The sequence below is a fragment of the Myxine glutinosa genome, chromosome 4 (assembly GCF_964187855.1).
Source record: "Myxine glutinosa chromosome 4, kmMyxGlut1.1, whole genome shotgun sequence".
NCBI classification, from domain to species: domain Eukaryota; kingdom Metazoa; phylum Chordata; class Myxini; order Myxiniformes; family Myxinidae; genus Myxine; species Myxine glutinosa.
In genome coordinates, this window is record NC_136264.1 from 203,507,634 (window position 1) to 203,529,620 (window position 21,987).

The 21,987-nt window shown below is 50.6% G+C and overlaps 1 protein-coding gene across 1 annotated transcript in view; it reads left to right on the forward strand.

Annotated features, from left to right (window-relative positions):
- The window catches only part of DNAH12 (dynein axonemal heavy chain 12), a 460,368-nt gene that overhangs the window by 98,254 nt on the left and 340,127 nt on the right, over positions 1-21,987 (forward strand). Inside the window, exons 30-32 of the mRNA XM_068114298.2 lie at positions 5,933-6,052; positions 9,168-9,356; positions 9,566-9,717. Of these exons, the coding sequence (XP_067970399.2) occupies positions 5,933-6,052; positions 9,168-9,356; positions 9,566-9,717 (461 nt within the window). The remainder of the gene's footprint in view (positions 1-5,932; positions 6,053-9,167; positions 9,357-9,565; positions 9,718-21,987) is intronic.

The following is a 21,987-nucleotide window of genomic DNA, read 5'->3' on the forward strand; positions in this document are numbered from 1 at the left end:
AAAGGTATCTGGGAACCCGTTGACCAGTCACCCTGGTCAACCTCAACCCCGCAAAGGAGCGCGATATCTTCAGGACTCGGATGGCCAGCTTAATAGACGAGGGGATTTAACCCCCCTCAGTAAGGGGAGCGCCGTAACCCGAGATCCGCAACAATTGTAACAAGTAAGAATGTAACAAGTAATAAGACAAGTAATAAGTTAACGTTTAATTCGGCCAAGGCCGAACTAAGCGAGTTTGAGGCTGTTTATTCCTGATACATGAAACACCCTGCAAACCATGCCTGCAGAAAACAAACTTTTTGGAATGCCGGCCGCATTTTCCATCCAATCATCATGTAGCTTTGTTAAAAAGTTCCCCATGGGTAGGGTAGGTGTTCCTATGTTAGACTGTTGTGTCAATCACTCAAGCTGTTGCAGAGAAAACGAATTTAAAAGCGAATAGAGGTGAAAAAGTGAGGGCCTCGGCTGACGTTCCACAACATGGTCAAGGATCTTTGTACATGCATATTATGAGTACAAATAAGGAAATTAAACAATAATTTCAGAATATCAACCAAGCATGGCCTAATTCAAACTTGGAAGCATCTTTAGATGAAGATGGCCAGTTCTTGCAGACATATCACGATAAACATACTCTTCATAGCAATCGGGTAAGGCATGTAATTATATTATACAGCCCGACCAAATGTGTGCAGACATGGTTTACAGCATAATAAATTTTGATGTTAAGTATTGTAGCGGCTACCGCTGGGTTTTCACAATCGCTTTGCACCTATCAAGGACGCGGAGCGATCACCATGCTGGGCTCGTCCAGGACGCCCGGGCAGGCCCGCGCTCAACTTGCCAGGCCTCGGTCGGGACGCCCGGGCATGCCCGGGCATGCCCGTGCAGGCTCGCCCTCAACTTGCCAGGCCGCAGCCAGGACGCTGGGCCACGCCCCCTCTCGCCTTTCCTGGGCAAACGCTCCGGGATAATATGTATATATATTGCTGCCTGATAAACGGGCTTTTCAGAGTGCCTGAGTGTTTGGTTTGATTAAAGCAACTCGGATGAATTCCAGCTTTTTGTCACGTCCATTCTTCCGATCGATGTGGGAGCCCCAGCTCCTTCATTGGTGACCTACCGACATGGACACGGCAGTCGCCCTTAAACTGCCTATCTTCTGGGAGGCTCACGCGGCAGTTTGGTTCGCACAGGCGGATTCCCTGTTCGCCCTGCGAGGCATCACGGCCGACGACACCCGCTTCCACCATGTGGTAACAGCGCTCGGTTCGGCCACCGCGGCCCGCGCCCTGAGCCTCCTCGAGAGCCCGCCAGCCGCTGACAAATACGGCGCGATTAAGAAGCTTCTCCTCGACGCTTTCGCCCTCCCATCGGCGGAACGCGCACGGCGCCTGCTCGACCTGCCCGAGCTCGGCGACACGCGCCCTTCCGAGCGAATGGACGACATGCTTTAACTGCTCGGCGAGCACTCTCCGGCATTCCTGTTCCGGGAGCTGTTCCTCCGTCAGCTGCCTAACCCGGTACGCCTCGCCCTGGCAAGCACGACGATCACAGATCCCCGGGCCCTTGCCAGAGAAGCCGACAAGATCTCCGCCGCAGGACAGCGCATCGCAGCGGCGACATGGGACCCACCGCCGTCCGACGCAACACCCATGGCGCCCGAGCACCCGGCACGGTCGACGACCGAACTGCCGACGCAATTGGCGGCCGCTACACCGAGCCGACCACCTCCAGCACGACGACCGGGGCCTCCACCTGACCAAGCGTGGTGTTACTATCATGCCAGGTTCGGACAGAAGGCCCGGACATGCCGACCCCCATGCACCTTCGGCAGGCCGGGAAACGGCCGGGCCGGCGTTCATTACCAGCCATGAGCGCCGGCCACACGGGCAACTTACTGTTCATCACGGATAAAGCGTCCGGACGGCGCTTCCTGTGCGACACCGGCGCCCAACTGAGCGTCATACGCGCCTCTGACCAGGACAGGCAATCTGCGGTTTGCGGCCCCTCCTTGGTTGCGGCCAACGGATCGACCATCCGCACCTTCGGCCCATGCAACGTCACCCTCTGCTTCGGCGGCCAACGCTTTGCTTGGACGTTTGTAACCACAAACGTGCCCATGGCTCTGCTAGGCGCCGACTTCCTCTGCACACACGGACTGCTGGTGGATGTCCAACGGCGTCGTTTAATCAACGCCGAAACCTTCAGCTCCCTGGTATGCACATTGAGCAGCTCCGCGCCGACCGAGCTGGCATGTGCCGTCCCGGCGGCGAACGAGTTTGCTCGCCTGCTCACGGAGTTCCCGGCCCTCACGCGGCCGACGTTTTCGGCCGTCACAGTACGGCATGGGATCGAGCACCACATACCAACCACGGGCCCGCCGGTCTACGCCAGGGCCCGCCGCCTCGACCCAGCCAAGCTCGCCGTGGCGAAGGCCGAATTCGACGCGTTGGAGCACCTCGGCATCGTGCGGCGCTCCGATAGCGCGTGGGCCTCGCCACTGCACATCGTGCCAAAGCCGGGGGGTGGATGGCGCCCGTGTGGCGACTACCGCCGTCTCAATGACGCTACCACCCCCGACAGGTACCCGATCCCGCATATCCAAGACTTCTCCGCCCGTCTGGCGGGACGGGTCATTTTTTCGAAAATTGATCTCATATGGGGATATCACCAGGTACCTGTCAGGGCGGCCAACGTCCCTAAAACGGCAGTCATCACGCCGTTCGGCTTATTCGAATTCTTGCGGATGCCGTTTGGTCTCAAGAACGCGGCTCAGGCGTTCCAGCGCTTGATGGACGGCGTGCTGCGTGACCTGCCGTTCCTTTTCGTTTACCTGGACGACATCCTCGTCGCCAGCACGTCCCGGGCCGAGCACCTCCTCCACCTCCGAACACTGTTCGGGCGCCTCAGCGAGCACGGCCTCATCGTCAACCCGGCCAAATGCCACTTCGGCACGACGGCCGTTGATTTTTTGGGCCACCTCATCACCAAGAACGGGGCCGTGCCGCTGCCAACCAAGGTCGAGGCCATCACCACGTTCCCGCGTCCCCGCACCATAAAGGCCCTGCAGGAATTCCTGGGAATGGTGAATTTTTATCACCGCTTCGTGCCCCGCGCTGCTCAACTCATGCGGCCCCTCTACGAAGCCCTCCGGGGCAAGCCGGCCAAGCACGACATCGCCTGGTCCGCAGCAATGGATTAAGGCCTTCCAAAGCTCAAAGCGGGCCCTCGCCGACGCAACACTGCTCGCTCACCCGGTGCTCAACGCTCCCATCGCCCTCACCACGGATGCCTCCGACTACGCGGTGGGCGCCATACATGAGCAATGGGTGAACGGGGTTTGGCAGCCACTCGCTTTTTTCAGCCGGCAGCTCCGGCCGAACGAGCTCAAATACAGCACGTTTGACCGGGAGCTCCTCGGTCTACACCTGGCCGTCCGCCATTTCCGCCACCTCCTGGAGGGCCGACCTTTCACGGCGTTCGTCGACCACAAGCCGTTGGTTTACGCCATGGCCAAGGTCACGGAGCCGTGGTCTGCCCGCCAACAGCGCCACCTCGCCGCCGTGTCGGAGTTTACCACTGACATCCGGCACGTCGCCGGCAAAAACAACGCCGTGGCCGACTGTCTTTCCCGGGCCAGCGCGAACGCGGTCCACCTGGGCGTGGACTTTGCGCTTATGGCGGCGGACCAAACCACCGACACCACGGTGCAAGCCCTCCGGGCGGCGGACACGGGCCTCCGCCTGGCCGACATCCCCTTCGCGGACACTGTCCTGCTCTGCGACGTCTCCCAAGGCCAGCCTCGCCCCATCGTGCCCGTCACCTGGCAACACCGCATCTTCGCCTCCCTCCACGGCCTTTCCCACCCGGGCCGGAAAGCTTCCCAGAAGCTGGTGTCGGCGCGATTCGTCTGGCACGGCCTTCGTCGGGACGTCCGCGATTGGACCAGCACCTACACGGCCTGCCAACGGGCCAAGGTCCACCGACACACCCAGGCCCCGCTGGCACCTTTCACCGTGCCCGAACGACGTTTCGACCACGTCAACGTGGATCTGGTGGGCCCCCTCCCCCCGTCACGGGGGTTCACACACCTGCTCACCATGGTGGACAGGACCACCAGGTGGCCGGAGGCCGTTCCCCTCGTCTCCACCACCACCGCCGACGTGGCGCAGGCTTTCATCGCCACCTGGGTCGCCCGCTTCGGCGCACCGGCGGACATCTCGTCAGACCGCGGACCACAGTTCACCTCCGAGCTGTGGGGCGCGGACGCCCGCAACCTGGGGGTCAAGCTCCACCGTACTATGGCCTACCACCCCCAAGCAAACGGGTTGTGCGAGCGATTCCACCGCTCCATGAAGGCCGCGCTCATGGCCGGCCTTCAAGACGGCGGTTGGGCCGACCGGCTGCCGTGGGTCCTTTTGGGCCTCCGCACGGCCCCCAAGGAGGACCTCCAGGCATCCACCGCCGAGCTTGTCTATGGCCAGGCGCTACGCGTCCCGGGCGAATTCGTGCCCGACGCTACCAGTCCCTGGTCCGCAGCTCACCAGCGCTCGGACCTCCAGGAGGCCGCCCGACGGTTTGCCCCCGTGCCAACATCCCACCACGGTGACCCCCAGTCCTACGTCCCCCCAGCACTTCGCACAGCGGAGTATGTTTTTGTGCGTCACGACGCACATTGGGGGCCACTCCGGCCGCCGTACGACGGGCCCTTCCGGGTGCTGCGACGGGACGACAAGTCGTTCGTCATCGACATCGGCGGCAGGTCGGACCGGATTGCGGTGGACCGCCTCAAGCCGGCGCACGTGGACGTCGACCACCCACCACGGGTGGCCCTTCCGCCGCGGCGAGGCCGCCCCCCGTCCACGGTGCCCCCCACTCGACCGCCCACCACCACACCGGACCCCCTCCCACGACCCGCCAGGGGTCGCTTCGGCCGGGTCATCAGGACCCCCCTCAAATTGACCCTGCCGGTGCAAGTCGATTCTGGGGGGACGTGTGTAGCGGCTACCGCTGGGTTTTCAAAATCGCCTTGCACCTATCAAGGACGCGGAGCGATCACCATGCCGGGCTCGTCCAGGACGCCCGGGCAGGCCCGCGCTCAACTTGCCAGGCCTCGGTCGGGACGCCCGGGCATGCCCAGGCTCGCCCTCAACTTGCCAGGCCGCAGCCAGGACGCTGGGCCACGCCCCCTCTCGCCTTTCCTGGGCAAACGCTCCGGGATAATATGTATATATATTGCTGCCTGATAAACGGGCTTTTCAGAGTGCCTGAGTGTTTGGTTTGATTAAAGCAACTCGGATGAATTCCAGCTTTTTGTCGCGTCCATTCTTCCGATCGACGTTGGAGCCCCAGCTCCTTCAGTATCATGTTAGTAAAATGTTAAGCTGAATCTTCCAAGCTATGGAGAACTTTTTAAACAAAGTTACCTTGCACGATAGCATATATAAAAGCTTAATGTATCTTCATTTTTTAAATGTATGCTTTTGGCAATACAAAACCATTACACAAAATATCCACATTAGGCAGAGTACTGGATTAGGCAAAGTTGGCAAACATTTATGAATGGTTTAAAATGTCAAAACACTTCTCAGCAAAGCATCGGTGGAAAATTACTGAAAATAGAATGACCTTTGTAAAACGTTTTTCAAGATTTGCTGCAGGAACTGCATGCACCAATTTAAGTGCGTTGTGTATCATTTGAAAATGTGCAGAAGGAGTTAGTTGATGATGAAATACCTTGATGAGATTAGTTGCACACTGTGGCAATGCAGTTGGTGCATTATATAAATCAAGCTTTACTACTAATAGACTTGTGACAACCTACTACAGGATGAGTGCATGACTCGGATGAAATATACCAAGACTAGTTTGTAAAAGTTCATAATGTTGCGATGGACCTCCTAACATTTGATATATGTTCTTTTTGCAGGAACTCATACCAACGTTGAACAGTAACTTGGTGATGTCCCTCACACGGCTGTTCGACATGCTTCTCAAGGACAAGCTTCAACAACTAGAAGAAGTCAAGCATCTCCGAGTTTGGATAATGGTTGGTGTGATAATAATCCATGCGCTAAAAAAGCCAATAACCAATATGGGCCTTATTTACACACCAGCCGAAAAGCTAGTCAAAATGACAGGTGACCCTTCTGTATTTTCACGCGATTCAGCCTTGGAAATTGTGGCTAAAACCAAAATTACACACAAAAAGATTCATTTATTACACTAATTGCTCAACCCCTTATTTGGGCAGTGTATAAACAATAGACTTCTTTCTGCGTTGACCGCTTCTCAAAATAGAAAAAAACCCAGATTACATACGTGATGCAAAACCATTCCTAATGTTTATTACGGGCGACCCTCTGTTCTGTTTTTTTACACTAATCACCCTTGCAAACTAAAATCGAAATCCTGGCCAAAAACATTCATTTATTACACAAATTGCTCATCCTTTTATTTGGGCAGTGTTTAGGCGACAGACCGCTGCTGCGATGGCTCCCAGAAATAATAAAAGTAGCCCAAGTTACATACATAAACCAAAAACATGCCTACTGCTTATGTGCATATATAATACATCATGGTTATACAGTCGTGGCCAGAAATATTGGCACCCTTGCACTTTTTTTCAAATAAATCACAATTTTCTCTAAAAATAAGTTGAAATTGAATAAGTATTTGGTCTCCACAATTCTTTATTTCACTGTTAATATTGCAGAACCTTTGTTTTTGATTCAGAACTTAAAATATCCTTTGAAATCAGAAAATAAAAATAAATCGTATTGACAAAATTATTGACACCCTAGACTTGATATTTGGGAGCACACACAGCCTTTGGACAAAATAACTGCAGTCAAGCGCTTCCTATAGCCATGAATGAGCTTCCTACACCTCTTTACTGGCAGTTTGTCCCACTCTTCTTGTTCAAACTGCTCCAGTTCTCCCAGATTTGAAGGGTGTCTTCTCCCAAATGATGTTTTCAGATTTCCCCACAGGTGTTTAATGGGATTTAGATCTGGACTCAATGCGGGCCACTTCAGAACAGTCCAGCGTTTTGTCTTGAACCATTCCTGGGTGCTTTTTGAAGTGTGTTTGGGGTCATTGTCCTGCGCAACACCCATGACCTTTGATGGAGACCCAGCTCTCTGACACTGGGTTTAACATTGTGCTCCAAAATTCCTTGGTAATCTCCTGATTTCATGATGCTATGTGCACATTCAAGGCACCCAGTGCCAGAGGCAGCACAGCAACTCCAAAACATCACTGAACTTCTTCCATGTTTGACTGTAGTGAAGGTGTTCTTTTCTTTGAAGGCTTCATTTTGTTTTCTGTAAACATAGAGATGATGTGCTTTACCAAAAAGCTCATATTTGGTCTCATCTGTCCACAGGACATTCTCCCAGAATGATTTTGACTTGTTCAGGTGTGTTTTGGAAAACACCAGTCGGGCTTTCTTATGTCTCTCTCTCTCTCAGCAGTGGGGTGGGTCCTCCTGGGGCTCCTTCCATAGAACCCCTTTCATTGAGTTGGCGATGGATGGTGTGAGTTGAAACTGTCGTACCTTGTGTCTGAATCTGTTTGGTCAATCTGTTTGTTTGTTCAAATCTGTTTGCACAATCAAGTCAGCCTGAATCTGTTTGGCAGTTGATCGAGGTGCTTTCACCACCATTCAAACAATCATTCGCTGCAATCTTCAATCAAGTTTTCTCTTGCTACCACGTTCAGGGGGGTTGGCTGCAGTGCCATGGGCCTTAAACTTCCTGATAACATTGCGTACGGTGGACACAGGATCATTAAGGTATCTGGAGATGAACTTGTAGCCTTGGAATTGTCCATGCTTGGCTACAATCTTCTGTCTGACCTCCTCAGACAATTCTCTGGTTTTCTTTCTTTTCTCCATGCTCATTCCTGTACAGGCGTACACACAGTTACACAAAGCAGGATAAATACTCCTTCTCTCTATTCAAACTGGTTGAATGCGTGATTTTCTATATGGCAGGCACAGGAAACTCACCATAGGTGAGTTCGATTCCAAAGTAAAGGAGAATCACCTGCTTGAAATCTAATTATTTCTAACAACTTCTAAAATGTGCCAATAATATTGGCTGGGCCATTTTAGGATTTCTGCGTGTAGTAAGCTAAGATTTCGTATTTTTTCAGCTTTTTTTGTTTTGTTCCTCTGCAAGCTAAAGAAATACATTTGTGGATACGAAAATATTTTTTAATTTCAACAATTTTCTGGAAGAAATGGTGCATTATTTGAAAAAAGTGCAAGGGTACCAATATTTTTGGCCACGACTGTATAGCTCGGATAATTCAAATTGCACTGGCCCATGAGCTGACACCAGAGGCCTAAGGCCTGAAGCTTAAGGTCTATTCACCTTCACAAAACGGTGGCCGTTTGATTTATTTAAAGTTGCAATTGTGATTTGAGTCGGGCCAGCTGTCCAGCCAATAGGGCATAGGCAGTCCATCCATACATTCAAACATAAAGATGCACCAGCTTTTATATAAACAAGTAATCAAGACTTTTTTTTTAATGTAAAGGGATGTAGTGATGTTACTCCAAAAAGTATGTAAACAAGGATCATTTGTGGTTCTACATATATATTAACAACCAAAGTTGACTGGGTCTTTTTGGAACACCCTGTATTACCTTATTCTATACATTTAGGTGTGTTTATGCTCTTTACTCCAAAAAAAATCATCCTTATTTTTTGAACTTTTAATGTTGGAGGCTCCAGGCATGGACTCTATAGCCCTCGTCGAGGCCAGGCCTTAAACAAAAGAGAAGAAAAGTGTAGGATGAAAAATGTATGATGTTTGTTTGTGAGAAAGAGTGATTAAAGCTAGCCCAGTAGTTGTAGTTTGAGTGAGACAGAAAGTAAGACCAGCAATCCTGACATGGAGAGTGTAAGATGGTTCCGGGCACCACTTTAACACTCCTAAGTCAGGACGGTAGTACTAGCCTGTGTGGTTGCTGTCTACAACCTACTACCTAAATAATTAATTTATAGTATGATGAGTTGCATATTTGGAACATTACTCTTTCACACAGGATGGTTTGTCCTCGCTTTAAAGCCAAGCTGCACATTTCCCTTAAGTATGATTTGTTCAACCCCAGTTTGTACTAGTTTGTGTCATTCCCCTCCCTCACCTATCTCTAGGCCGGGTTTGCCTTTGCTCTGGTGTGGTCTATTGGGGCCTCGTGTGACTCTGAGAGCCGAGTGAAGTTTGACGCCTTCCTGCGAGATGCATTAATGGGGAAGTCGTCTGAAAGCCCCATCCCTGAAAGCGTGGGAAAATGGGAATGTCCATTTGATGATAAAGGGCTTGTTTATGACTACATGTATGAAGTGAGTACTACATGTACATATACTTATTTTCAAGTTACCTTCTAGTCTTTGTCATACATGTTTGGGCATGTGGATTGTGTAAGTTGTCAGAGCAATTGGGCATCTGAATGTTTGTTCCTGGCCCGGATTTGAATCCCACATCACACTTTATAACTATGACCTAGTCTGCTGACAGACACCCATATTATTCCATGTAATTTCCCTGCTAGCTGAAGGCTCGTGGACATTGGGTCCACTGGAAGGAATCTATCAAGAACCTGAACCTTGGCGAACCAAACATAAAGGTACAGGATATGATTGTACCAACCATCGATACAGCCAGATATACATATCTCATGGACCTCTGCATTCAACATGGCAGGTGAGATTGCTATTATCATATGATTATTACTAAGTTCGTAATGACAAGAGCTGATCATCCATTTAGACCACATAAAAATATGTTTATTACCAATGACTTTGCTGAAACGTTGTTTTTCATATTTTGTTTTAAATTTTCTGTATATTATTTAGGTCACCTGGAACATAGTTCAGGTGAGTTTATGGGATGGTGCGTCATCTGTCTGTCTGTCAGTCAGTCCATCCATCTGTAAACACTTGCTACTCCTTCGAAACTGCTGATGGGACTGTGATCAAACTTGTGTTACGTACTACCTCCCCAAACCCCGGTTACGGTGCACCTCAGAGTCTCGAGAGGGAACACGGCAGAAAGATTTGTTATTTTGCATGTTCTAATAAACCATGGTAAAACCACACCAATGCAATTGTAGAACAAAACAAGTAATTGTATTGTTGCGGATCTCAGCGCCGGCCTTTTCCCCTTACCAAGGGGGGATTAGTCCCCTTGTCTTTGACTAGCCGAAGGGACCCGGGACCGATGACGTCCTTCCCAGACAGCGTTAGACAGGGTTTTAGGACTAAGAATTCGCTATTACCTAAGTACTAACGCCGCCCAGAAACGAGGAAATAAGCCCTGCCTGAATCACGGGTGTTGGTGGAAACGCCGAGCGGTAGCGAACCCGTGACCCGGGCCGTTATCAATGACTAAACCCGATCCAAGTGGTTCGTAATCGTGCCACGCTTACCCAATGGAGGAAATGACTGAAACGGTCGAATTTGGAAGAAAGGAATAACACGATTTATTTACACTTTGTACAATATGAAGAAGAAAACACAGTGCAGCCTGAAACAGTCTTATACTTATCCCAAGACAAACGGGCCCGTCACACGCAGACACACTCACACGGGGTTGCAGACGAACAGGTCGATGGTCCAGGGATGGCGTCCAGGCAGCTCGCTCTCCGGTCCCCAACTTGCACTGCGAAGTAGATGACCACAGCGGCCAGGAGCTCTCCACGTGTTGTTTGGCGCGCACAAGATTATTACAGGGCGGATGGTAGGGCTGGCTTTGGCGGTTACACTTACGGCTCAGCCGCATACGTAATAAATGGACAGTTCAATAAACGCGAACAATGCGCTTCTCAATCAATGGCCTCGAAACTGTCATGTGCATGCCGGTCCCCTGAGTGCTCCAACAAGGGCTTGGCTTCAGTCCTCCCAATACAGTTCTCTTGCAATTCGAGCGCCTGCCTCTCCCTTCTCATAACTCAGGTCAGTCCTCGTACCAGTCCTTCTCATAAGTCCTTGCCAGTCCTTTTCAAGGGCTTTGTGCACTGGCTTATATAGCCTTGCCCAGCGAACCCTCTCAAACTTACTAGACGCTCTGTACCATGCCCTATCAAGCCATGCCCTCTCAGCCCTGGTTGGCTGTTGCTCTTACCGTCACCGCCTCTGACGCGCTGCTTGACACGGCCACACCTCGACCCTCGCGCTCCTCCCTCTTCTTAGGCCTACCTCGTGGTTATCCGACTAGTTTCGAGCGAAACCAAGGGCAGCGAACGCTGCTGGCGGCTAAAGCGTAACAAACTTGAGGGATGCCAAATGGGGCGCGGGATCGAGTTTGCCCATAGATGAACATGAAGGGTGGCCGCAAAATGAAAAGGACTTAAGCTCATTTCTTTACACAACGCAGATGTCACTAGGGAAATGGCTTACTCTTACACATACTATGACATAACTAATTCTAATGGGCCTATGTGTTGCTTGTGGACTAACTATGGGGGCAAACCTTTAACCTTTAATGATGTCATATTTACAATCTCAAAACCTCAACACTGCCCCCCTCCTTCGCCAGGCTCATCCCCGAGCCGAACCCACACAAGTGAGCACGACCGGTTTTGAGCAAGGGTCAGGACTACTTTTTAACTTACGTGTGACACTTAGGTGTGGTTCCCCTCTACAATTAACCTAACACCCTGTGTGTGACAGTTTTACAACACTAAATATGTCCCACCTACTGCATTGTGTACTTTATTTTTTTTTTTTTTGTACACTGAATCGAGGCTCGTGAAAGAGCTAACATTTACTTCACAAACAAATCGACCAGACAAACAAAATACACAAAAAGAGGGAGCGGAAGACAAGATGGGGAGAAAAGGGGAAGCACACAAACACAACATCCGAGAGCAGGGAGATGTGTGGAAGGGAGAGGGCCCGGGGGGAGGAGGCATGGGAAGGGGGAGGGGGTCGGGGGAAGTATAAAGCACAAGGACACCAAGGACTTCCAGGACAGAAGTTGGTATTTCAAAAAGTGGAATTGGGGTGAAATTAGCGGGGGTAGAAAAGATCAAGGTTTTGGATGGGGGAAGATAAGAGATGGTGGTGAACAGCTGTTTTAAAGACTTGGAGGGTGGAGTGGGATTGAAGAGAGTGAGGGAGTTTGTTCCAGAGGCGGGAGAAAAGAGGAATGAAGGAGTGAAGGTGAGCAGAGAGTCTTGATTTTGGCAGTTTAACCAAAAGAGGGTTGCAGGCAGATCTTGTGCGACCTGTAGGAATATTTGCGGGACAGAGCCCAGAGAGAGCTGGGGGGGGGGGGGGGCAAGGCCAGAGAGGAGTCGGTAGAAGACGGAAAGACCACCAACCTGCCTGCGGTGAGTGAGTGAGAGGCCCTTGGAGTTAGCTTAATCGCGGGAGATTCCAATGATTCTGAATGCTTTGGTTTCAACAGCGCGAAGGCAAGCTAGGTGTGAGGCAGGAGCACCAGCCCAGAGGGGAGAGCAGTATTCCATTGAGCTGCGGATGAAAGCCTTGTATGTGGTGAGGAGCTCAGGTGTGCCAAGGAAGGACTTCACACGATGGAGGATGCCCAGTCGGCGACTGGCTTTGGAGGCCAGATTTGAAATGTGGTTTTTCCAGGAAAGATCATGGCAGATAGTGAGACCCAAAAGCTTGAGTGACAGAACTTCTTGGAGAGGATTATTCAGAAAGTGGATGGGAGGGTTGTCCAGTCGGTCTTTTCGGAGAGACATCGTAAGAGTGTGAGATTTGTCAGGATTGAAAGACATGTTCCACTTGTTTGCCCAGTGTGTGATTTTGTCAAGGTCTGCAGAGAGTGAGGAGGCTGCAGACTGCCGATCTGAGGGATGAAGAATGGAGCGACAGAGAGTAGAGTCGTCAGCAAAGTGATAGAGAGGATTTTCAAGAGAGTCAGAGAGATCATTGATGAAGACGAGAAAAAGCACAGGGCCCAGAACACTGCCTTGGGGAACTCCAGCCTGAACAGGAAGAGGAGATGAGAGAAACCCATTCAGGGCCACACGTTGACTACGACTAGAGAGGAAGGCCGCCAGCCATGCGTGGAGATTTCCATGGATACCAAAAGAGGAGAGTTTGGTGAGCAGAGCGGGGTGCCAGACCGTATCGAAGGTACGTGATATGTCAAGGGAGACTGCTCTAATTTCCTGTTTGGCATTGAGGACCTCATCCATTGTTGAGAAAGCAGAAGCAGCATGTCCAGAGTGGAGTGTCCAGGTCTGAAACCAAATTGATGATCAGAGATCAAGCCATTGGAGAAGAGGAAAGATTTCATATCTGAAGCAATGATGGATTCCATGATTTTGCTGATAATTGGGAGAAGGCTGATTGGTCTGTAGTTGCTGGGATCTGTTTTTGCACCTTTTTTTTGCAAAGCGGTGATGTTGGCAGATTTCCAAGCAGATGGAAGATGACCTTGAGCAAAAGAGAGGGTGAAGAGAACAGAGAGAGGGAGTGAAAGAGCGGAAGACCATGATTTTAGGACCCGTGGGCTGATGCCGTCAGGTCCAGTTGCAGAATCAGAGTCGAGGGTTGACAGAAACTTTTCCACCTTGTCAGGAGGAAAGCACACAGAGTCCAGGAGCAGCGGGGTACGACTGGGTACGGTGGGTACAGAGAGGGATGGGTTTGGGGAGTTCTAACAAATTCTAACAAACTTCTAACAGTTTTCTGTTTTCTAACATTTTCTAACTCTAACATTTTCTAACATTTCTAACAAATTCTAACAAAACAAACTTCTAACTAACTTCTAACACTTCTAACAGTCTAACAGAACACAGTTCTAACAAAATACTAACTAACAAATTCACACCCACAACTAACCGAATTACGGAAAGAATTCTCAAACTACACATAAAGCCGGTGGGGAGCATGTTATTTACAAGACTAACTAATTATTTACAGTTCTACAACCCAGGACCTGTCCTTTTGTGGGAAAGAAATTTGAGAGGAGAGAAACACAATGCACTGCACCAATACACCATATAGAAAATGCACCCAAATGCACAAAAATGCACAATCATCAAAATGCACAATGAATGTTTGCTTTTGCTGCTTGGTTGCTGCTGGGCCGCTGCTTCTTGCGTCTTCCTGCTTCGTCTTCGGTGTGCCGTAATAAAACTTGGAGATCTTCTTTCCTGGCACACCGGAATAAAAAATGCGCAAACCGTGTCCGTTTTTTATTTGCAGGGCCATCTCATGGTCCATCTGCGTGACATTTACGCCACTTAGAATCAGTGGTCCGCAGGGCAAGATAACGCTTGCAGCAATTGTCTGCCCCAGCAAAAGGTGCCAGGCCACAGAACGTGTGGTCCATAGGTGTACTGGTGCAGCAACAGGTAGCAGAGTGTGCTCCAGGATCTCGCGAGATCTTGGAGACGGCGGCAGGGATTTTCGAAGCTCCACACGGTCTCCACGTTTTTCGAAGTTAAGTCTGTTCACAATTGTATTTTGTCGAAACTGTATTTATCTTTCGGTGTGTGAAGTTATTGTGTGCAACTTTGGTTGTTTCTCGGTGTTTATCTTTCATAAATTGATCGTCTGTTTGCCGTGTCGCGAGCAAGGCCTTGTACAGTGTGCACTGTACAACCTTGAGGCTTTGTTTTTCTCTCAGTGGTCCGTCGTTTGTGATCCAATAACTTTCGTTCTCTGTATTCCCAGTCTTTTCACCCATAGCCTACTTCCTTGTGTAAATCTCAACTCAAAAAAAAAAAAACAAACAAAAAAAAAACATTTCCTTCTCTGTTCTCATTCGTTTATTCATTCTTATTCGTTCGTTCGTTCTTTGACCACGTGTTTCTCCCCCATTTCCCCAGATAGTTTTCACTCATTAACCTTCAATGTTTACACTTTCCCCTGAAGTTATGTATTCCGTCATATTTTATAACACCTTTTTCTTCTTCTTCTTTAAAAGGCTGCTTTCGACTTGCTCACCAAATCAATTCATCCCCAAAAAAATATCCATCTCCTATAGTGCCTTTTTTCTACATTCCCTAAACTCTCCTGCACTCCATCCTCCATCCAGCGTCCTTAAACGTATTTTTAACTCGAAGGTCACAAGAAACTCATTTTGCAATAAATGTTCGTTTCCCATAAATCGTACACTTTCAAAAATCCAATCTCACCCCTCCCCTCCAAATCTTCCCCATAACCCCTCCCCTCCAAATCTTCCCCATCACCCCTCCCCTCCAAATCTTCCCCATCACCCATCCCTTTCAAATCTCCCCCCTTGCCCCCTCCCTCCTAAACTACCCCCTCACCCCTCCCCACCAAGACGCCCCCTCGCCCCTCCCCTCCTAGACTCCTGCCTCACCCCTCCCCTCCAAATCTCCCCCATATCCCATCCCTTTCAAATCCCTCCCCTTGTCCCTTCCCTCCCAAACTCCCCCCTCACCCCTCCCCTTCAAATCTCCCCACCCTCATTGCTTCTCAATTTCCCCCCTCTCACTCCCCCTCCTCAAAGCGTCCTCCCCGCTTCTTCCCCCTTCAAACTCTCACCTCCATCTCCCCCAACCTTCTGCCTCGCTCTTCCCCCTCCTCAAATAACACCTCATTGTGGCTCACCCAATCACCATCAAACCTTTTGTCCGCCCCATCCTTCCCTTTCTCCGAGCTATTCTGAAATCTCTGACACACCTTCAACAGCTCTCCCTACCTCTTCCACCTCTTCCACATCTTACCATACCCCTCCTCCCCCCTGTTCTGTATCTGATGCTCCCCCTTCCTCTTCATTAACGGTATGGACCTCAAACATCCGGGGCCTTCGTTCAAACTTAACTGATCTCTCCATACAGGTTGCTTCTGTCAAACCAGACGTGATCTGCTTAACAGAAACTTTCCTCCTTTATGATGTCTCTGATTCCATAGTATCTCTCCCGGGCTACTCCCTCCTCCGGTATGATAGACCTGAGCCTCGCCCTGGAGGCGGGGTTGCTATCTTTATCAAAAACTCTCTTCCTCACTCGCCCTGCACTGCACTCTCTCCACCTCACCCCCAGGAATACCTCTGGCTACGGCTTCCCCTTCGCTCCCACCTCTTGTTCATATGTGTGTTGTACCGTCCACCAAACAGTGATGACTCCATCTACATCTCGCTGTCTGATGATATGGACCAACTTCTATCTACTCATCCCAACTCTCTCTTCCTCATATGTGGTGATTTCAACTGTCATCATGCCAGTTGGCTGGGTGTGGGTACCTCTCTCACCAGCCATGGCTCCTCAGCAAAGGACTTCTGCGACTCACTGGGACTGACACAATCTGTCAATTTCCCGACCCGGATCTCAGTCAACGGAACATCTTCTCTTCTGGACTTGGTTATGACTAACTTCCCTGAAAATGTCTGCTGCTCTTCTTCTGCTCCGATCGGATCATCTGATCATGTCCTTGTTAAAGTGGACATCTCTCTGACCATCCTCAGGGAGCCTGCTCAGCGTCGACGAGTCTGGCATTTCACTCAGGCCAACTGGCACGGTCTTCAAGCAGCCATCAATCATCTGGACTGGTCTCCCATCTCTACCACCTCTGACATCAACTCATCCTGGGAATTCTTCCAAAGTAAATTGCTCTCTCTCATGCACAGATTTATCCCATCTCGTCTTCAGTTGTCATACCCTTCCTCCCGTCCATGGTACACGGAATCTTGTGGTGAGGCTGTTGCCCAGAAACAACTTGCCTTCATCTCCTGGAAAGCAAATCCAACGGAAGGAAATCTCATTTCCTTTCACAAAGCCCGAAACAAGTGTGTGTCCACCCTCAGGAGAGCCAGGAAACAATATCTCTCCGTTCTCAAGACCGAACTCTCTTATCTGTCTCCCTCTTCCAAATCCTGGTGGCGTCTGGCCAAATCCGTTTCTGGTGTTTGTTCCCCCTCCATCCCCTCCCTTACCTCAAACGGCTACACAGCTGACTCCGCACGTGAAAAAGCTGAATGCCTCAACTCTGTGTTTGCCTCTAAATCTTGTGTCCCAAACCCATCCCTCTCTGTACCCACCATACCCAGTCGTACCCTGCTGCTTCTGGACTCCGTGTCCTTTCCTCCTGACAAGGTGGAAAAGTTTCTGTCAACCCTCGACTCTGATTCTGCAACTGGACCCGACGGCATCAGCCCACGGGTCCTAAAATCCTGCTCTGCTGCTCTATCTCACCCTCTCTCTGTTCTCTTCACCCTCTCTTTTGCTCAAGGTCAACTGCCATCTGCTTGGAAATCAGCCAACATCACCGCTTTGCACAAAAAAGGTGCAAAAACAGATCCTAGCAACTACAGACCAATCAGCCTTCTCCCAATTATCAGCAAAGTCATGGAATCCATCATTGCTTCTGATATGAAATCTTTCCTCTTCTCCAATGGCTTGATCTCTGATCATCAATTTGGTTTCAGACCAGGTCACTCTACTCTGGACATGCTGCTTCTGCTGTCTCAACAATGGATGGAGGTCCTCAATGCCAAACAGGAAATTAGAGCTGTCTCCCTCGACATATCACGTGCCTTCGACACGGTCTGGCACCCCGCTCTGCTCACCAAACTCTCCTCCTTTGGTATCCATGGAAATCTCCACGCATGGCTGGCGGACTTCCTCTCTAGTCGTCGTCAACGTGTGGCCCTGAATGGGTTTCTCTCATCTCCTCTTCCTGTTCAGGCTGGAGTTCCCCAAGGCAGTGTTCTGGGCCCCGTGCTTTTTCTGGTCTTCATCAATGATCTCTCTGACTCTCTCGAAAATCCTCTCTATCTCTTTGCTGATGACTCCACTCTCTGCCGCTCCATTCCTCTTCCCTCAGATCGGCAGTCTGCTGCCTCCTCACTCTCTGAAGACCTGGACAAAATCACAGACTGGTCAAACAAGTGGAACATGTCTTTCAATCCTGACAAATCTCACACTCTTACTATGTCTCTCCGAAAAGATCGACTGGACAACCCTCCCATCTACTTTCTCAACAATCCTCTCCAAGAAGTTCTGTCGCTCAAGATTTTGGGTCTCACTATCTGCCATGATCTTTCTTGGGAAAACCACATTTCCAAGCTGGCCTCCAAAGCCAGTCGCCGACTGGGCATCCTCCGTCGTGCGAAGTCCTTCCTCGGCACACCTGAGCTCCTCACCACATACAAGGCTTTCATCCGCAGCTCAATGGAATACTGTTCTCCCCTATGGGCCGGTGCTCCTGCCTCACACCTAGCTCGGCTTCACGCTGTTGAAACCAAAGCTTTCAGAATTATTGGAATCTCCCGCGATGAAGCTATCTCTGAGGGCCTTTCACTCACTCACCGCAGGCAGGTAGGTGGTCTTTCTGTCTTCTACCGACTCCTCTCCGGCCTTGCACCCCCAGCTCTCTCTGTGCTCTGTCCCCCAAATATTCCTACAGGTCGCACAAGATCTGCCAGCAACCCTCTGATGGTTAAACTGCCAAAATCTCGGCTCTCCGCTCACCTTCACTCTTTCATTCCTCTTTTCTCCCGCCTCTGGAACAAACTCCCTCACTCCCTTCAATCCCACTCCTCCCTCCAGGTCTTTAAAACAGCTGTTCACCACCATCTCTTATCTTCCCCCATCCAAAACCTTGATCTTTTCTACCCCCGCTAATTCACCCCAGATCCACCTTGTTTGAAATTCCAACTTCTTTCCTGGAAGTCCTGGCAGTGTCCATATGTTTTATACCTCTCCCACTGCCCCCTTCCCACGCCCCCCCCCCCCCAAAGCCCTCACCCTCTCTCAGATCTCTCGATGTCTCCATGTCTATCGGTCCCTGCTCTCAAATGTTGTGTTTGTGTCCTTCCCCCTCTCTCCCCATCTTGTCTACCGCTCCCTATGTTATGTTTTATGTGTCGGTTTGTCTTTCTGTGTGATTAATGTTCGCTCTTTCACGAGCCTCGATCTTGTATACAAAAAAAAAAAAAAAAAAAAAAAAAAAGAGCGCAGCGGCACAGGTGGAGCAAAGTGCAGCCGCACAGCTCAGGGTTCCTGCACACTCCCCTCAACAAAAATAATGGGTCCAAGGGTGGGGAGGAAAGACAAAGCAGAGAGTCAGTGGAGGAAAGGGCGCAGAGGTACACACAGAAACAAGGCAATGCAACATGAGGAGCGCGAGAGAGCGAGCAGAGAGAGCTCGTCCCTAGCCGTTCGTAACCCCCCATGTCAGCGTACACTACACTTGCCCTTCCCTCTATTTACACTTTACAATTCGTCGCTAAGTCTTGGCTTTTCTATCCCCCCTCTACTCCGAATTCGTCATCCAATCCCTCCCAAGAAGGAAGAGATGGAATAAACACAATGTCAAACTCACGTCATGATGCGTCTTTACCATCCAAACATTTGCCAAACTTGGTGTGGAGTTCCGTTGCCCTTGGTGAGTGGATGTGGATGGTGCGAAGAGATTTCTCATCTTAACTATACTCTAATAACATTAACTCTTAAATTACCCGGGGTCTTGCCCTGCCAATTGGCATCTTTAAACTATGTGGTTCTAAAAACCAAATCCCATTGACCCACCCTGTGGTTCCCTCCAATTTGGGTCTCACTCCCCATTTTTTCAATACTGTGCCTTCGCACAATTTCGGGGCTGGGTCGTGTGGCTCCACTAGCAGGTCCAACTACCTGCGCACCTCCGCCACTGAAGTCACCACCCGAGCTTACCATGCTCCTTACAACTACCCTAAATCGGGGAAGGCCCCTCCTGGCTCTTTCATCCTTCTGATGCCCTCTCTGGCATTGGGCTATCCGGGTCCTCTCTTAGGATCCTCGGGCCCCACTGAACACTACTCTGACTCTAACTGGCTCCCAGAGCCTACCTGCGGCCTCACCTGGCCGACAGACTACCAGTGGCGGAGTGCCCCAATAACTATACTCACCAATTAAGCCCACACACCCAGCCATTTCCACAGACTCACGCACCCATCAAAGCAATACCTTGCTAATACTCGCACCACAGGTGTCAATATACAACAATTTACCTAAACCCTCCCCGGGTATTCGTGAAGGGGTCCATCCTCCCCCCATTCACTCCTTCGCACCATGCACTCCACACCACTCATTCCACACCACTTACTCCACACCAAATATTCTCACCATTTATTCCACACACCTGTTCTCCACTTGCACCCCATGCAAGTCCATTCACTCAACACAATTACACTTGTCCTCAATACACCACTTATACACTTTCTTTGGTCATCCCCGAGCAATTCCTCATTTGCTCATGCTCACCATAAAGATTCTCATTCAATTCCTCATTTGCTCAAGCTCATCACAAAGATTCTCAATCTCAAGCTCATACACACAGCATCATCTAACTAACTACTTCCCTCTAATACTCGTGCTTTCCCGTCTTCCCTTACACTAAGCACACCCTCGTTATTATCATCCATCTAATCTCTCTTCGTCCTCTCTACCGGTACAATGTCTCTACTGAAATCTTGTCCCTACTGTCATTTTTCTAAATCCCTATCAATATCCTAGCCCACCCTTGGCTAGTTTTCACTGCCACCCCCTAATCTATAGCTCATGTGCCCCACAAACGAATGGTAAAGCTACCATTCGCCAACACTACTGCCATTACTATCCGTCCACTAACTATGAGCCTCTTCGTGCGGGAATACATTTTCACAGCTCGGCTTCAAAAAGCCGAGCAATGCATGCAGGTGGTTGGTCTCCTGTTGGTTGGGTCTCTCCGGCATTTTCAATTCTGGGGAGGAGGCATGCTTGGGCCAAGGTTCCAGGCGCCATCTCTGCGCGGAGCCTTTCCGTCCCCGGCACGATGGCCCCAGCCTCCCCCGGTCGGAGCACCGCGCCCGGCAGGGGGTGAAGTTCCGACCTCTCCTTCCCCCCCCTCGAACCGTGCCGTTTGCCTCTTTCGCCAAGGCGCGGCACCGACCATACAGGGCGGGGCCCACTACGAATCATGCACGCCGCCACAGCAATGATCCCCGCCGGCCCCCGCAGCACACAAAGCGCACCACGCCCCAAGAGCTCGCGTCGGCTATACGTCGACCTAAACGCTACCCTGGTCTGCGTCGATGCTTGAGTCACATTCTCACACCGAGGCGCTCCAGCGCCCCCCATACACTCAATGCATTCTATTACTGCACCCTCTCGTGGATTCTCTTCTGGCGCACTCACGCCGTTCGCACATTCCATTAACACACATCCTCGCGCACACCCTGGCACACTCATACCACTCGCGCACTCCATTACACACTTGGCCATCGCACACCCTTGGTTACACTCTCCCGTTACATCCTCTGTAACACCCATGGGTGTGCACTCCTGCACATACCCAATCAGCGCACACTTACCCACGGGTGTGCAATCTCCTGTCACACACCCAATCACACGCTCTGGTGTGCACTCCCGCACACTCTCCTCGGCCAATGCACACTCTGTGTCACACTCCGTTCCACACTCCGTTTCACACTCCTCCCACTCACATTCCGTCATACACTCGCGCTTCGGCGCACACTTCTTCCGCACATGCGCCCCATTCACCTTCACACAGCGCACCACGGACCTTCTACGAGCGCTCGGGTGACGTCGCGATCCCAAGCACGCGAAAAGTCTTTTCTCGCCAAACACTTTCACGCCATACACGCTCCTACTCACCTTCGGGATTCTCTTCTCCTCCAACCGCACCTGAAAACTTTCATTGGGGTTAGGCAGCACGACATCACGATGCAGATGCAGACTTTGAGTACATTCCATCTCGATCTCCGATTCATGTACTAACTCTGCCGTCTCTTCAACCCCAATTTCAATTTTAATTTCTTTTGCTTTTTCCTCGACGACCGCCGGTGCACATAAAATTTTATTTCCCAACTCGGCGGCCGTCGGCTTTTCCATACCCCGTGTCACGATTTCTACCCCGGTCAACTTGGCTGTGCTCTGCTCAAACTCGCTTTCCCCGTGTTCCTCAAATCGCGTTACTTCGTCGCGTACCAATGTGCCCTCTTCGCTCAACTCGCGCCCAATGTCTTCCCCGAATTTTTCCATAT